Source organism: Ictidomys tridecemlineatus, chromosome 4, assembly GCF_052094955.1.
Source record: "Ictidomys tridecemlineatus isolate mIctTri1 chromosome 4, mIctTri1.hap1, whole genome shotgun sequence".
In the NCBI taxonomy this organism is placed as follows: domain Eukaryota; kingdom Metazoa; phylum Chordata; class Mammalia; order Rodentia; family Sciuridae; genus Ictidomys; species Ictidomys tridecemlineatus.
The window spans coordinates 161,107,536-161,125,626 of NC_135480.1; the positions used below are offsets into that span (position 1 = coordinate 161,107,536).

Here is an 18,091-nt window from a genome sequence, read left to right on the forward strand (position 1 = left end):
CATAATAAAGCCCTGCTCAAGAGTTAGTTACAGCTCTGAAATTGTGAAAATGCCTGGCTGGAGGGCAGTATTTCCCAAAGGCTAGATAGTTTACAGTAATTGTCCCCAACTTCTTCCTTTTTATTATACTTTCTTAAATTGCATAGCATGCAAATGACATCTATCAGAGCTATTCTTACTGTTTTTCAAAGAGAGGAGAAGGGCCCTTAAGAATATGAATAAGTCATGCCTGGAAATTGCCAGATTTGAGGTTACTGAGTTTAGTCTTTTTTTTTTTTTTTCAGTATTGGGGATGGAGCTAGGCAAATGCTAGGCAAATGCTCTACTACCAAGCTACACACTTTTATTTTATGTTGACACAGGATCTTGCTAAGTTGCCTGGGCTAGCCTTTAATGTGGGATCTTCCTGTCTCAGCCTCCTAAGTTGCTGGCATCACAGGTGTGCTCACTGTTCCTGGTTGGCTCCGAGTCTTTTTGAAGGAATCCCAGAAAATTAGGGTTAAGCCAAACTTCGCTTTTAGGGAAGCAGCTGCCCAAGGATATGATTCAAAGTGGTTGAACCCTTTTCTGAAATTTTATTTTCACTGGTACCTGAGAGGAATTGCTATGTGTTAGGAAGACTTTTTAATCTTTCAGAAGTTCCTATTTCAGGAGAAGGATTAACCTTAGCCAGCACTGTCCTTGGTCCCATGAGAAGCTCCTTGTTACAGTTCTCAGATCAAAGAAGTATGGGAAATCTTGTGTGTTCCTTCTGCCTTAGGATGTGCTATAAGCTGCTGCATATAGCAACATATTGAAGCTCCAAGAAATCCCGTGGGAAAGAAATCTATTTAACTCAGAAGCTTTCCCACTTATTTAACTAGGAAGTTAATTTTTTTGGGATTGTTGCAAAATAACTGGTAACATCATATGAAGCTTGCATTCATAGAAGAGCATTCTAAAATTCTGCCTTAGCTATATAAGTTGTGACCATAATGGGGATGAATGTTCACCTATGATGGGACCCAGTGGGATATGCACAAGGGGACAGGAAAGTCAAGAAGGATAGTGAATGTTAAAGTCAACCTGTGAGGCCCCAAACACAATCTGACAGTTCTGCTAAGGACCTTGGCTCACATTTCAGGTATCAATTTGATTTGCTTTCCTGCTTCAGAAGCCCAATCGTTATTACGTGCTATCATCAGGTTGGAAGTGCCACATTTGCCTCTTCACGTGATCTTGAACTGTCTAGGGCAAGGAGGAGAGAGGAAGGGAGAACTTGGACAGCGACATTTGCTCAGAGGATGTGAAAAAAAAGGAAGGAAAGGAACAGAGTAAGGAAGAAAGGGACACTGAGGTGACCAGGAGACAAAGGCATATTGGCAACAGGAGTTGAGGGTGGAGGGCAGTGGGCAAGGTGGTATAAAGAAGTACAGTGAAGATCTGTGATGGGCCAGGTAGAAGTTAGCAAAACCCTCCTCCCCAAACCAGGAATAAAATAATAACTGGTCCAGGATCCTTCCTTTAAAGATATTGCAGTGTCCTTTCTGTCCCCTGGTGGTATAGGATGCTTATTCCTGCAAGTAGCGTTCTGCTCTTGGACTTTTCACTATCCAAGGGATTACATTTCCCCCATGAGGTTGAGAGGGCCCAGTTTGAGATCCTAATAGTGGCCTGCTGCTTTGAAAAACATCGCAGAGGTTAATTTAAAGCACGGGATAGTAATGGAGAAGGGACCAGGTGTTGTGCAGAAGCCAGAGTGCGGTGGGGCTGAGAAGTGGCTTCCTCTTACCCAGGGCTGTCAGATGGTTCACTTCTTACATGCAAAGCAACTAAGAGACCTTTGGCAAGCTAAGGCAACTTAGAAATATTGGAAACTGAAAGCAAGATATGCAACACATTTGGGAATTTCTCTCTCATGTTGAAAGATAAAATTAGCTGATTCCCCTACCAGGGTGCCCTTTGATTTATTGTTAGTGTAAAAGTCATGTAAAGACCTCAAATGTTTTCATCACTTATGGATACTACAGGGGAGAAGTCCATAAAACAACTCCTTTTACAAGAATTCAAAAATTTCAAGCTGCTGTTCCGTGTTGAACTTAATTCAGAAAAAAAAAAAAAAACAAAAAAAAACCCCAACAATTCTGCTTGGAACAATGCTGTCCTCTGGGGGTACTGCCTGGAATCCATTACCAAATACATTTAAAAATAAATCTCTACTGAGGAACAATGGCTCAAATGATATGCCCAATCTCACAGAGTTGTGTCCCCGTAGAGAAAATTCCACTGGCCGGAATGGTGTCCCTGGCCTCCAAGACTAAAGCTCTTGTCTGAGTCTGAGGACATGAGCCCACAGCCTTCTGCATCAGAATTGAGTTTCAAGCAGGTTTGGGGTGTTGAGTTACTTTGGATCTCTCATTCCTTTGCATAAATCAGAAACCCATCAGAACATAACCCCTCTCTGAAATCAAGGGCATATAAGATGAGTGTTTCTAATCAGTGCTGTGAATGTGTGAGTGCTTACTTGTGTTTAAACTGCTGACACCATTTCTCTGAGTGTGTTACACAACTGGATGGTTTGGATTGTTCGAATGGAATAACATGATTACCCATGGTATTGCACGTCTCCAATTCCAAATAAATACAATGGCAAAAACTAGACAAAAGTGCAGAACAAATAATAAATCACACAATGTCACTGAAGTCATGCAAAAAGGAAAAAAAAGAAAGATTTAAGAAATGGGCAAGCAACGGACACAATAAATGAAAAGAAAAGAAAAAGGAAAGAAAGAGCCAATGCATACAATTCTAAAATCATTCTTACCTTCTTCAGTCATTGTGTCATAATATTTTAGTTTTCCATATGATCCAAGTTCTACAATATCACAGTAAAAGACACAAAGATAAGGAACGAGCTATAATGCAAGAACTTTGTTTTTACACATTCTTAATTAATCAGATTCAGAGTTATACTGTCAGATTCTGCGATCGTAACTATATGGAGATGTGCAAACATGGGCCATGTGGCAGACAGCTTTCACAGCCCATTTTCAGAAATCACTTAAAATATATTATTCTACAGAGGGTAGGATGTGCCCTGCATTACAGAATATGTTAACATCCAATGAAACAGAATAGTTGGCACAGATACTTCACCCCAGGCCAAGTCTAGCTCATGATTTTTATAGAGGTGACACTCCAGGAAAAAAGAAGAATTGGATGAGGACAATGTCCAGGTCCATGAAAGCTTGTGGACACTGGTATTTCTTGCCCTAGTTCAGCAGCCCCAGGAGTTCATTTCACAGTTTTTCTCCAACAGAAGTGCTTCCTAGAGAATAAGACAGCTACCTGGGAGAATCCAAAATGAAAAACCAGGTTTTAAACTTTCCTTTAACTTCTTAAACTTCAGGCAGAAAACTCTGTTGTGTGCAAAGCATGCTGGAAAGAGCTGTTCCTGGTGTTGAGTGCTTCTGGTGGGGAGCAAGAGTGAGGCATATTCCCAAAAAACACTGCCCGTTGCACACAGGTGACAGAGAGGCTACAACTCCCAGATCAAGGCGTCATCGCCTGCTGGCCTGCTGTGGTGTGAACAGTAGGGATGGGTAGACCCACAGCCCCTCTTCTGTATGCAGGGCACCTCTGGATTAGCCTGTAAGGGAAACCACTGGCAGACAGTTTGTTCCCAGTCAGCTGGGGGTGTGGCTGGTGGGATGGGGGGAGAGGAAAGGAGGGAATGTACCACTTCTTTTTTCTTACTTTGGTTTTAAAATAGAAACTTTATTCTTGCTTGTCTGAAAATCCCAGATTGTTCTAAGCAACACTGTGAGAAGGTTAAATATATTTTTCTTGGTCATGACAACACTCTCCCAATAAACTTCAAGAAATTAATTAGACTCAAGAGATATTCCCGTAATTCTGCAGAACACTCTATGGCCCATTAACTTGGGCAGCTGTTGGAGATCCACATATGAATCAATTTCTAATCAATGGGTTTGTGTACAAGAGAAAAGATCTAGCTTTAAATGCAACAATAAATATTCTTGGATTATTATATTATACATTTTCTATGTACTCCTTTTCACATGCCTAAAATTTTATCTAAAGCTATTTTGATATACCAGTACCAAATTGTGTCTTGGGGAGAAAAATCACCTCATTTTTATGTTCTGCAAAAATCTGCCTATTTTGACTTTTATCGGAAATACTTTTGAGTTCTCCCTCCCAGAACCTTAAAAAAAATGCAGGTTCTTCAATAAGAAAATGAATTTTGTATAAATAAGAAAATATTTTATGACTTCTGGGAATTGCCTTCAGAGGGATATATATATATATTTTTTCTGGTATTTTAGAAACAATAGTCTATTATACATTCAACATTGCACAAGTTTGAAATTCTCAAATGATCTAAATACCTTCATAAATATTAAACATATTCATAGTGGCTTCACAGATAATAGATGTGGTTGTGTGTATGTGTGTAATCTTGTAGTAAGTTGATGAATTATATCATCCAACTAATTTTTTGTAGCCTTTCTTCCTTCTCCCAGGTAAAATACTGAAACAAGCAGCTGGCATTCATGATTATTTGCTCAGGAAACAGAACATGGGTGGTTTTGTTTGCAAAGTTGGCTGTAAACCATATTTTGTACGGTGATGAAATTCCATTGCATTTTTATGGATCCATATTTTTGATGCAAACCTCTCTGTATGTGCACACCTGTTTTCATGTATCAGTTCCAAACTGTCACACCTCGATTTGTGGCAGATGATACTATTCTCAATTTCATCTCTTGTGGAAACCAGGTATACATCAATAAATACAATCATAATATTTAATTATCACTACATATTTATATTTATAGTCAGAATTGAAACTGTTCCTGTCTGATAAAACGCATACATTCTTGCCACGGTGGCAATATCTAGATTGATAGCTGCTTCCTTAGATGATGACAGAGGAACAGGAACTGGGCACAACATACCACAAATGAGGCTAACGATGGTGGAATGAGAGTAGTGACAAGCTGCAGAACAACAGTGGTGGGGAGACAACTCAAAGCACATGGAGGCAGGAGTCGAGGGAGCAGTTTCTGCCTGAGAGAAGGGAACGGTGTTTGTAGCTTAGGAATTAAAAGGCAATAAAAGTTGGAGGAGGAAACCAGCCTGTTGGAAAACAGTCTTTCACACTGGATGGTGAGATGGGGAACAAGCAGCCTCATGCGGAACAGGCAGGCAGCCCTATTTCCTGAACCAGGCCTTGAAAGGCGCAGGCTGAGGAGTGTGACATGCGACCAGGACAGACACAACATGCACGCATAAGCCAGAGCTCATCACGCACCTGGCTGTTGCCCTACAGCCCAGGATGCCTCAGGAAGAGTGGCCAATAGCCACTACTGACAGCCTGTGGCCAGGCCTAGCCAGGCTGAGAGGAGCTGGAAGGAATGAACAGACTCACCTGTGCAGGAACGTGGCTTCCCATCAGCACGCTCCCCATAATGGAAAGCCAAGGCACCTTCAACTTATTTGGATTAGGATTCAAACTGGGCCTGATCCCAGCTGAGTTTCTTTAGGGTAGAAGGGAGGAGGTTCAAGAGGGTGTTGCTTAATCCCATCTAGTGACATTCATTGTATCAACGGAGCAAGAGGCAGTGAGGATTGGAAGAGTCGTGTGGCTCACCTGTCCTATCATTCTGGTCCCATCTGATACCTCTTCTCTATAAACATTTCTTTAAGAAGGCCACATGGCCTGAAAAAAATCATTACAGAACCCAGTGGCTGATGTTTGAGTTGAGCCTATAATCGGATCATGTACTTGCTTTCAGGCCCTCTGGGGACACAGGTGTCCAAGCTCTTGCATCTTTGGGGTATGAACCTTTACTGATCCACTTTCTTCCAATCTTGCCAGAACCTAACTACCAGGATGTAAGGTACCTGTGACTTCTTGTCTACACTTTACAATTGCCAAAATCAAAGTAAAAGTTTTGCCATCAGTCTTAAAGAATGTGTGAATAAGAATTAGCATTTCTGGCTCCTAACTTCCTCCCTTTTTAAGAAGTACACAGACATAGCTCTCCCAACATTGTAGTTCTTAGCTTTACTTTTGAGGCTTCTGGCATTCTTGACCCTTACCCCACCACAAATCCTAGAACGGGGAACAGTAGAAAAATGACTTCTTACATCTGAGAACTTGAAAGTTGATATATAAAATGGAAAGTCAATGGAAGGACCTATGCTAATTCATTTTATCTGAAAGAAATCAAGGGGAGCAAGTATTTATTATTTTAAGTATTAGATGATGGGAAAAATAAGGATTGCTTAATTTTTTTCAAAGATCTAGTTTCTTTTTGGTCTTTTTCTGACCTGTGTACAAAGACCTAAAAATTAAGGCTTTCTCAACACAGACAGTAGTTTCTTGGTAAAACCCTCTTATATGGTGTGTACAACTTACTGGATCACACCAGACTCATGGAGGATTATTTTCACTAGTACATGGAAGTTAGAATATGAAGTCAGAAGTGTAGGTCTGGACCCAAGATCTGCCACATATTAGATGTGTGGCTTTGAGCAAATGGCTTCACCTCTCTGAACCTTAGAATACTCAGCTCCAAAGGGACTTGACTGTTTTCACCCTAAGGCAGCTGTGAAGATGAGGATACACACACCTATCGATTGACATGGAAGCTGTCATATTACAAGCATCACAGGAAGTGCAAAGGAGAATCCAGGGGATATGGAGCAGGGTATTTAGGGGGCTTCACATATTGTACACTCCTTAAAAAACAAATCCAACACTCCTTATAGAGGTGTAAAATAGGAATTGTGGCTCAACAAGGAAAGACGTCCCACCATGTCAGGGCTAGTATTTAAAAAAGATCTCTTCATGAATTCTGCTGGCTACTTTCAGATCTAAGGAACTCAAATATGGACTATCCCTGGGGAGCACATGTGGACCCTCCACTTCTGGAATCATCAGTGTTCCTATGTTTTCTTCTAATGTTTGCATGGGAGCCTGTCTCTCCCACAAGTTGACCCTATGTTGGAGGTGGAGATCTATTCCTCCTTAGATCTGTCCTAGTAGAGCACAGAAAGGTGCTTTTCTCACACCACACACTCTGCTCACATCTCTTAAACAAAGTGTACAAATGGACAGCTTCAAATGACAGTGCAGCTCAGGAGGCTTTGGTTTGTTGATCTTCCCCGGATTTGCCGAAGTCAAAAAGGGCTGGCACTGATGTGGCTCTTCCTCTGTGGCTACCAGGGCGTTACTATATGACTAGAGTGAGTCTGAGTGACACTGAGCAGACAGCTAATGCAAAGGCTCTACTACTCAGGATCTGGGTGACCTCTTTGAAACGGGGTCTTCTGTAAAATGAGGAAGAGCAATGACTTTGAGACATGTCTATGGGGTGGTGCCAGCATCTTGAATAGTAGGACCCCTGTTCATTAGATCCTTTGAACATCTGGTGCAAGCTAGTTAAATCCTATCCAGTGATTTTTTTTAAACTTAAAAAAAAAACCACCTTAAGAGATGGAGGTTAAATGAGGAAACCACCAAGAATCCTTACTTCTTTCACAAGTTGGAAGGAAAGGAATATTTTAACCTTCAAATTCTAAACCTCACTCAAAAAAGCTTTCAAAGTACTGACTCATTGCAGAAGCTCTTCTTAACATTCTGCGGGGGATCGATGTTCGAGCACTGAACTTCCTTAAGAGGCTCTTAAATGTGTACACGGCTGCCTGGGGACAGCTGCACTCAATATGTGGCACATATATGTCATACGCGAGGTGTTAACAGAGATGATTTTTCCCTATGGTGTTCTTCTCACATCTGACTCTTCCCAGGCTATGCTAATGAGCACTTCTTTTTGTTCTATGAGATTCAAACCTCTCAGGCTTTTGGTAGGAAGGCAAGAACTTTGCAAAGGAAAATAAAGAGCTGAGCTTGTGGGTAATTACTATGATTTGAACGTATCCTCTCAAATTCATGAATTGGAAACTTAATTTCCAATGCAACAGTGTTGTGGCTTTTGGGAGGTGCAGAGCCCTCGAGAATTGATCAGTGCCTCTAAGAAAGGGCTGTGGAGTGGGTCCTCTTTCTTGCTCTTCTGCCGTGGGACTGTGCAACATTCTTCTCCTTCAGAGACATGTGTTCAGATCTTGGAAGCAGAGAGTGGGCCCTTACCAGACTCCAAACCCACCAGTGCTTCATCTTGGCTTTTGCAGCCTCCAAAACTGTGAGAAATACATTTCTGTTCTTTGTAAATGATCCAGTCTAGGTATTCTGTTACAGCAGTACAGAATGAACTAAAATAGTCATCATGCATCAGCTATTGAATGAGTTTCAAGTAGGATCTACAACCACACACACACACACACACACACACACACACACACACACACACACACCCCTGTCATATAGTGTTGTCATCTTACTTCATGCCCTTTGAATCCAGCCCCTTCATGAAATCCTCACTCTTCCCTTGTCAAGTTTCCTGCAAACTCAGACACACTGGCTTGTTATTGCTGTGATTAATCTTCCCACTCTTCACATGTACTTCCTTGTTTATGTCCCTATGTTGATATCATTCTAAGGCCCCAACCTCTAAGAAATGCTGATGCCACATTGGTGGCCAAAAGATGAGTCAGAAAGATCCCTAGTGACTGCAGCATAGTAGGCATCTTGATAAGGTACCAGTGAACTACAGGGGCCATAGATGTGCAAAGCAGGTTGGGGAAACAATAGGGAGTAGTGGGGATTATGGAAAACTAGCACATGTCTAAAAAGCAGAGCAATCACTCAGCTCCAAGTCTCCTCTCCATGGGGGAATGCAGTCAGGTGTGTATTGACAGATCTTTTGATTATCCAACGAAAGCCAGATATTTGGATTTTTATGAGAACTCTCCTGATTTTTTTAAATGCTGCCAACTAATTCCAAATTAAAAAAAAAAACCAATAACATGGCAATATCAATCTGTAGCCCTTAGTTTAAAATCATGTTGCTTGGTCCAATTTTCTTACAAATAAGAGTTGAATAAATGAATGAGACCAACTGTTAGAACTGGAAGGAATTCTTTCTAGGCACCTTGCTTCAGAGGATCAAGGACTCTGGTTTATTTCTTTATCTCCCTCAAAGCTTATATTCCTCACCTATTAGGATACCATAATCTGCTCATCTCTGGATTAGATTGAGTGTCAGACCTCAAATTCCTCTAGGACCACCACCATGCTGATGTTAGGCAGACTGAGCTGTGATGAGCCTGTGACTAATCCCCCTCATTATCTATAGTCCTGACCAGCCAACTCCCCCATTATGCAAGCCAAGAGAGTGATTTTGTTTTGTTTTGCTTTAAATTTTAATTTGAGAGGATTAGAAATTGCTTATTAAGTGTAAATATCCCAAATGATCTTGCAGGGAAATATCTGGAGTTTTGGAAAGTCCAAGGCAAAGTTCCGAAAGGTAGGTTTGGATCACAGAGGGAGGTGTCAATATAATTATGTGAGAATTATCATTTTTGAACAGTGAACAATAATGTGTGGTCATTACTGTGGATCATCCAGATGGTTCATAATAAAATGTCCAAGTGAGTCCCCAGATACTCTGACTTCTTATAAATTTGTCACTTAATTTGCAGCCAGCTCCTCTGTGGTGTTGCTTAGCAATATCAGTGGTTACTGATGTCAGTCTGGTGATGAGCTGACTCAGGCTATATCTCACCATATTTTACATGCTCTTGATGATCAAGCAAGAAAAATGGGACCTGGATGTACTGTTCTGCTTCCCATTTGAAGTGGACTAGGGAGGAAGGAGAGTACAGAATAGAAGAAGCAGGTTTCTGGAAAGAGTTTTTAAGAAAAACAATGAGTAACCAAGGCAAGAGAAACAACCCCAACAGTTGAGTTAAATTGTGTAATTTAAAACCTCAGTAATAATCTTCAGATAATTTTCAACACTGACTCTTTGTTGGAATATGTTTTTTTTTTTCCTTTCTTTTTTCCAGAATCAAGGAGAAAAACAAGTGATGGTGTATCATGGTAGCCATGTGTAAGGTTTGGAGCCCTGCTGTCTGCCACTTACTAACCCAGATACCTTGGGCAGGTTACCTTATCTTTTTGAGACTCACTTTAAACACTTAACATAAATGGGAACCGTCATAGTTGTGTTGTTGGACTGTGGTGAGATCACAGGTCCTCAATACATAATTGACACATAATATTCACTAGAAATATGGTAGATATCAGTTCTGACCTCAAGTTAATCAGGAATTTTACATGGATAGAATTCTTTTTATCTTCACAAACATCAAAGTGAATCTGGTATCAGCAGAGCCTATCACCACCGTGCAGAAAAAGGAGAACTTGTAGCCCATCATAAGTTTTGGAATCAACAGGTTTGAGTTCTAATAATTTAGACTTAACTTCTTGTCAGCTGGGTGACTTTGTAGTAAATATTTAGACTTTCAAAGCCCTAGGATCCTCATCTGTAAAGTGGGTCTAACTCTTGGACCTTCCTTATGATGTTGTTGTAAAGGTCTTTCTGTGATTCCTGGAACATTGGAAGTGCTCATATATATGGCTCTATGATTCATTCACTGGGACCAAGCCCAGTGAGTGACGAGTTGTCCACACTGATATAAGTCACATCAAGTGACTGCCTAGGATTAAAACCTTCTTTTCACAAGGGGAAAAAATAAAACAAGTAAAAGGAGAAGAATGACAAAAAGAATGGCCAACTATGTCCAAGGAAGTCTCTGAACATCATATTCTTTTGTATAAGGTCTTTCAGTACAGAAGGACTGTCGGTGTTATCAAAAGAATGTGCAACTCAGGGAAAGAGATAAGAAAGATCTCTAAGTTTAGTTTTTGAAAGGAAAATCCAGAGGGGACTTGAGCTGTTCAGGAAAGTGGCACTGTCCAGTGAGTAAGAGGATGGGTTGTGGACTTCAGTGAACCTGAATTTGAACCTAACTCCTTCACTTACTGCCCTTTGTTTCTGAGGCAAGTTATTTAACTATTCTAACCTTCAGCATCTTTATCTATTGAATGGTTGTAACAAAATTTCCTATTTTATAGGATTGATGTGAAAAATAAATAAATGAACCTGTGTAAAATGCCCAACACAGTATATGGAATATAGAAAGTACTTAATAAATTTTAGTTATTGTTTTCATTATGATTGCCTCCATGTATATCAATTTGGAGTTGTAGCTGAATATTCAACATTTTCTCTAGTCTTTTCTTTTTCAGCTGGAGTTTCAAGAGATAAAATAGTTTCATTAAAGAGAGTGAAAAAATATGGTTTGAATAGCAAAGAACATAGAATATCTGAAACCATCCATGCAACATTTGGGATTCATTTTTTATTTCAGAAAATCTGTCTGAGCTCTTCTAATAGCACATTTCTAAAATATGTTTTTAATAATTTTTAGGGGGCTGGGAAGCTGACATTTTTACTAATGACATCTTCTCACATCTTGAGTACATTTTTGCATCTCTGGAAATTGAAAGATTATGTTTGCAAAACCAAGCAAAGAGCACTTTCTGAACAAATCCTATAAAATCTGAGGTAAGGGTTATAAACACAACTATTAACTAGTCTTAAAATCAACAAAACATTTCATTCTCTTCCTTTTTCTTTCTTTCTTTCTTTCTTTCTTTCTTTCTTTCTTTCTTCTTCTTTTTTTTTAATATATGCTTACAAGATATTATTGTACAGATAGGTCAACTTTTTTTTTTTTCCTATAGAAATGAGCTTGGAATATTTCACATAACCAGATCCATGTTGGGGACTGGTCAGCTAAGGTGAGATTGATTCTTCCATAAGCCACACCCATGATCCAACCAAAGTCCTAGCCATTCCACCTAAAGTCCTCAATTCTGTCTTCTCTGCTTTATCCCCTGCCTTCTCTGAGGCCTTACCTACACTACTGTCTTAGTCTTTTTGAACCCTCATTTCTGAATTTTTCTTACCATCTATCTACTCGCAGCATTTCTCATCTGTCTTTTATGTTTTTTTTTTTTTTTAAATCAGGGTAATCTTTTCAAAATACAAAGTGAAAATCAACACCTCAGAATCCTGTGTATACTATGTTTTTTGTTGGAATTTTATGACTTCTCCCAGCTTCCTGAATCTTCTGGAACCCCATTTTGAGGTTCCCTAGTCTAGGCAGCACTCCTGAATGCCTCTACCCCTAGTATAAGTCGTTCTCCTGCCTGTGCCCAGTATCCACTTCTGTTGCTGTGCTCATCAAATGTACCCTAATCTATGTGTTTTCTATCATTATACTCATTCTGTTAAATTTATCACCTGGCAGAGCTCTTGGCACTCTGTAGGAGTTCAACAAATGCCCCTGAATTTAATTAAATCCCCTCTCAGAGTGCTCTGTTACCCTTCTTTAGCTGGTTGCCTTTGGTACCTCTGGCCATTTTTTTGTTTGTTTGTTTTGTTTTAACGCTGCAAGTTCAGGCATTCTGCTTCAGCATCTGTGGGGAAGAAGCCTGGGAAGGGGAAAATGTATGTGGCCTCCATTCTTGGTGTCCTCTTCATTGCTTCTGTAAAGTAGGAGGAATTACACCTTGCAAAAGAGCCATCCGGAGAGTCCTCCAGCACAAAAGACAAAATGGCAGCACCACCTTGACCATGAGATGGAAAACACTGGTGCACAGAATGGGTGCTGCTTGCTGGTGAAAGAATGACTTGCATGTCCTCCTGGATCCTATCTCCCAGTCTGGCTGGACTCAGTAGTTTCTGCCAGGCAGTGAGATTCAGAGCTAAATTATATCCAACTATTGGGTCAGTACAGCTACTCTCTAGTGCATGAAGCATCAAACGATATTAGAAAAGCAAATAAGAAAAGTGTCCTAGGGGAGGAGAGGAGGAACAAAAATGGAAAAAAAAATTAAAATGCTAGTCATCCAAGGGAAAAGAAAAGCAAGGTATAAGCAAGAAGTATGCGAGGGCAAGAGAATTTGAGAACAGAATGAAATTGAAGGAAAAGAGACTGGAAGACAGAAAGGAAATTAAGGCCACTGATGTGGAAATAATTAGGAGTAAGAACTATCCTTGTAATTATGCATTCAATACCACAGTATTTTTGTGGATGCTATTTTATTCAATACTTGGATCCTGAGCACAATAGAAATGATAATTCAAAATGATGAAGAATTTAAAGGACTGAGTTCAAAGGAGAAAGACAATTTACATGATCCTCTAAATTCCATACGTTCTAAGTGTAAATCCATTTATCATTACTCCTGTTTAAATCCTGTGTGGACAAGTGGGGCTATATAAATGAGTTTAAAATCCAGGAGGCACAGAAGGGGTAGAAGATGTTTCACAAATCATCAATTATGCACCTGAGAGTAAATAGCAAATGCCTGCCAGTGAGACAGAGATCTGATGAGGTAGCAGTCAGGGTGTGCAATTATCTTCTTGCTCCCTCAAATGGTGGCCTATGTGTTTTGGCAGGATTAAAGAATTAACGCAGTAATTGCTTTTTCAGATTTTTACATGTATGTCAAAAAGAGAAAAATATTTTATTTTTTTCTGCTGAACATGTTGAATGTGTGGATCCTGGATGAAATCTAGACTTTGTGGGAGAAAACAAGTTAAGTATCATGTCCAGGGATTTCCTTGTCATGGCACAAAAGACAGGAGAACTTTATGAACACAGATTCTAATTGTATAGCTTTGGGATAATGTTTACTTCCACAGAAGCTGATCAGTAGGAAATCAGTTCTCATGTCATAGATAGGTATACCAGGACCTGAATAACTGGCACATGGTAAATAGGCTGCTTTTTATAGAAAACAGATTTCAATGATTTATTACTGAGCCACTAAGAGCTATCTAAAAGTATGATAGTTGCAATAAAAATAACACCTGAAAATAATTTATTTGGCAGATACCTATATAGACCTGGTGATGCACTCCATATAGACTTCTTTGTGCTCTGTGCATAGACTCCATTGAATACTCTGCACAGCCCTAAGAGATAGGTACTATTTTCTTCCCTACTGTATAAAAGAGGAAGCTGAATAACACGTAAGTTACATAACTTGCCCAATGTCACATAGCTAGTAAGTGGCAGAGTGGGAATTCCAACCCAGGTGGCTGGCTCCATAGTGTTTGCTCAAACATCTACACGGCTCCTCCAAAACTGTATGGGAAGAGGCTACCATGCACGTACCACACTGAGATAGAGAGTATATCTAAATGGCCACACCACAGGAGGTCTCCTTTGAGCTAGAATCAGTTTTTCACTTCTAAACCTCACTAGCATTGACCAGATGGGTTATAGTCCTGAGGTTAAGAAGAGAACTTTTAACTTTTTCCAGATTGGAAGCTTCACAGGACCCATTACATCATTCATAGAAATGCAATGCAAGAAAAAAGATAAAGAATTACATGGGTTCGTTTGTTTTTTTTTTTATTTCAGAAATGGCAGAGGAGAATTTTCATCCTAAATAGTTTTCTGACATGAGATTGATTCACTATGGGATTTAGATTCATTATGGGATTTAGCCAATGATGATTGTTGGGGACTTGAGGCCTTAAAGTTACAGCAAACCCACATTCACTACTTGGGCTTAAGTGCTACCACTCTGAGAAGTGACAAAGAGAAGCAGCTGCATAGGTACTACAACTGCATTGCTAAAGGTTAAATTCAGCTACAGCATTTAAACTATTTTCTTACAAGTTAACAAGTTTGGGGCAAGCACTGGTTGATGTTGCCCCAGAAACTTGTCTATAGTGGAGGTTTATAAAGAACCATTACCAGTGGGTTTGCCTCTCATGAAGGCCTGCAATGGTAAAGTGTTTTGTAAATAAGTAGGTGGATATGTGAATGCATATCACACACATACAAAGCAATCTGATGTAGACCTCTATAAACAACAGCTTTATATAAACAACAATGCTGTTTGACTATTTGCAAATGCATGTGTGTGCACATGCATAAAATAAGTTCAAAACAACCTGTAAAGAACTGTGTGTGTGTGTGTTGGGGGGAGTTTTTGTTTTAACAGCTGAAGTGAAGAGCCCTGATATGGTAAACCTGATCATGTGAGGTCAGGAGAGAAACGGTCCCCTGACAGCCACTTGAACATTGTGTTTACAATGTGTTCTGCATCCGGAGCTGATGCATTGCTCTGTGCAAACCCCAGATGGAAAAGCCAACTAGGAAGGGGCTGGGATTGTGGCTCTGCAGTAGAGCATTCATCTAGCATGTGCGAGGCCCTGGGTTCAATCCTCAGCACCACATTAAAAATAAATAAAATATTGTGTCCAACTACAATTAAAAAATAAATATTAAAAAGAAAAGAAAAGAAGAGAAAAGCCAACTAGGAAGAGCTGTGTGACTTGCTGAATGCAAATCATTTGACCTGCAGTTCAGTAAGTGAGGCCCTGCCATTTAGTAGATGATCAGAAATCTCTTTCATTTAAATGCCTTTCATATTCATGGAAGAAAACACCATGAATATTCCATATCACAGATGATATTCATGTATCTAAATTTTGAATGGGTCGTTTTGGGTAACATGAAGTGCTTTTTCACCTGCAGGATTGCCCTAATTCTTTGGTCTCCTACAGATTGAATGATGTCTGTGACAGTTGCCTTTCATCTCTGGGGACTGAGTCCTTCCTTCTGAAGAAAGTACTTTTTGAAGGTAAGTGCCAGAGAACAAACGCAAAACCATAATTTTATGGATGCTTCATTGTCTTTTTCATTCCCATGCTCAAAAGCATTTATTTCAGTAAAACTATTCACATTTCTTTATGTCCCAAATGATATTTATTTATAACTAAGGCAGATTCAATTTCAACCATCTTTGGTGTTCAAATATGGGAATAATGCGCTACTATTCCCTACAGAGAGGAGCTTTTAAACCTGTCTTGTGTTTGCTCTGTGAGAGGCATTAATAGCCCACTTTCCTCTATCCAGGGATTTCTACTACTGTCACCTTATTAAACTGTGGCCAGTAGATTGGATTTTTTTTCCTTCTCCCATGAAGATTTTCTCTCCTGTTTCCTATTCACTTACTGGGCTGAGTCTGAACGCAAACATCTTTCTTGCTAATTTAAACTGATGTACAACTTGGGACAGAAAGAAAGGTTCCAATATTGCTTTTCAGGGACAACTTCTCTACATTTTGAATGAATCAGGCATGAAATGGTTTTCTGTGGGATCAAATGAAAATGTAGGAAAGCTCATTTTAAGCATTTTTTTTTTTTTTGGTAAAATAGAAACTGGGAGAAATAACAAGCTCTAGTGTTTGGTGAGAGAAAAAAAAAACAGCACACAAGTGAAAGTTTAATCTTAGTGTCAGCTCCATGTTGACGTTAAATGTATATGTTACAGAACTAGAATGACTTTACAGAATAGAGAGACATATGGTTCTGTGTACAGCAGATGGGCATATGTGGCTCTAGATCAGAGTCCTCTGTGGGCGGGGGCATTCTAGCTTTGAAGTCAAACCCTGCAGCTGGGGACTGTGAGTTGGTCATGCCACCTCTTGGAACCTCAGTTTCCTCAGAGGTCAATCGCATATGAATTCCCACAGACATTGTTGAGAGAATCACATAGGTGATCACTATGTGGTGCTGAGAGGTACTCACAGTTCTACTCCCTGTTTGTTTGTTTTTTTCACCATCTCTTAGCCCCTAGCTTCCTACACCTAAATCACACATGGGGACACACACACACACACACACACACACACACACACACACACACACACACACATCCCCAGCACCCCTCAACAGGAGGGACCATTCGAATGTTTGCACAGTGGGCACATAGCCACATGCCAGCTTATGGCAAAGGAGCCCTGGTTTGGGGGATGGGCAACAATCCATAGGTTTGAGTGGTCCTGAGCCAGCCAGCTCCTCTGCTGCCCACATTGCTCACCTTCTTTGAGAACCCACTCTTAAGGTGCACTGTCTCCAGGAACACTTCCCCCATGGTCCTTCCTCGGGGTTCACACACAATTTGTGTGGATTTCCTCAGGATCTGGCAAGCCGAGCTCACCTGCATTGAGTGCTTATTCTGTGCCAGTTACCATGCTTGCTCTGGACGCCCACCAGGCCCCTTGTCATGATGTGAGGTCACACCTGTAAATGTGTGCCTCCACTGCTTCAGGAGTGAGGCCTTGACCTTCAAATGGACGATTCTGCTACTCTGGGGAGCTCCTCCCTCCCCTGCCCACCATGTTTCAACAAGAGCAGTCCACACATCCTCCAGGCCCCTCAAGCCACCTCAGGGACGACCCTGGCTGCCTCTGGTCTAGCCTCTCCTCCTTCTTCTCTAATGCTTCAACCAGAACATCCCAAAGGTGCTGATTTATGCTGACTCGCTGTCTGGTGGGGCATACCTTCCTTTTTTACTCTTTATCAAAAATGTCTTTGCTCATCTTATTCTTCATCAATTTACACATCAAATTATGAAGTTCCAAAATAATATCTTTTGGAAGTTCAATTAGGATTACATTGTGCCTAGAGTTTAATTTGAGAACTATGGCTATCTTGGTTATGTATTAACATTTATTCAGCTCTTCTTTTATGTTTATCAGAAAGGATGATGATGGTAATCATTTTTGCATAAAAGTCCTAGGTACTTTGGGGCTCTGTCACATTTGTGAGTGTACTCTTTCTTTCAATTTGTGATTGCTGATCTATAGGAAGGCTATTGAATTAGGCACACTGATAAAAGGACCTGATATGAGTAAACTCCTCGTAGTGCTAAACATTTAAATTAAGTGTTCACTCTTCTCCGTGGAAGTTCCTTTGAACAAAAGGGCCCTGCTGTTAAAAATAAATAAAAATGAAAATCCATGATCTAGGGACCGTGGAAGGTGGTAAAGAAAATAGGTATTTGCTACTCATTTGTGAGGCTTTTCCAATTAAGACATTGGAGAATCGAGGTCACTGAGGCTACCTGCTTTCTTCCCATTGCCTGAACCAGACTGATAGCCAGGAGAAGGATGACATCAGAATGTCACAGTCACTTCAGAGAGGGAAGAAAGCTGTCCTGGGAAGCTCCCCAACTGCTTTGAGGGAAGGTGACAGTGTGTTGGCTGGGAAGCACAGAGATTAGCTCTGATGATGTGAAATTA

At 40.3% G+C, this 18,091-nt stretch overlaps 1 protein-coding gene across 4 annotated transcripts in view; it reads right to left on the minus strand.

Annotated features, from left to right (window-relative positions):
• The window catches only part of Slc24a2 (solute carrier family 24 member 2), a 214,460-nt gene that overhangs the window by 55,351 nt on the left and 141,018 nt on the right, over positions 1-18,091 (minus strand). For 2 of the 4 annotated variants that reach the window (XM_021733688.3, XM_005335902.5), the window contains one exon: positions 2,804-2,854. The exons of the other annotated variants lie outside the window; for them this stretch is intronic. In XM_021733688.3, coding sequence (XP_021589363.1) covers positions 2,804-2,854 — 51 coding nt within the window. The remainder of the gene's footprint in view (positions 1-2,803; positions 2,855-18,091) is intronic. 4 annotated transcript variants of the gene reach the window in all.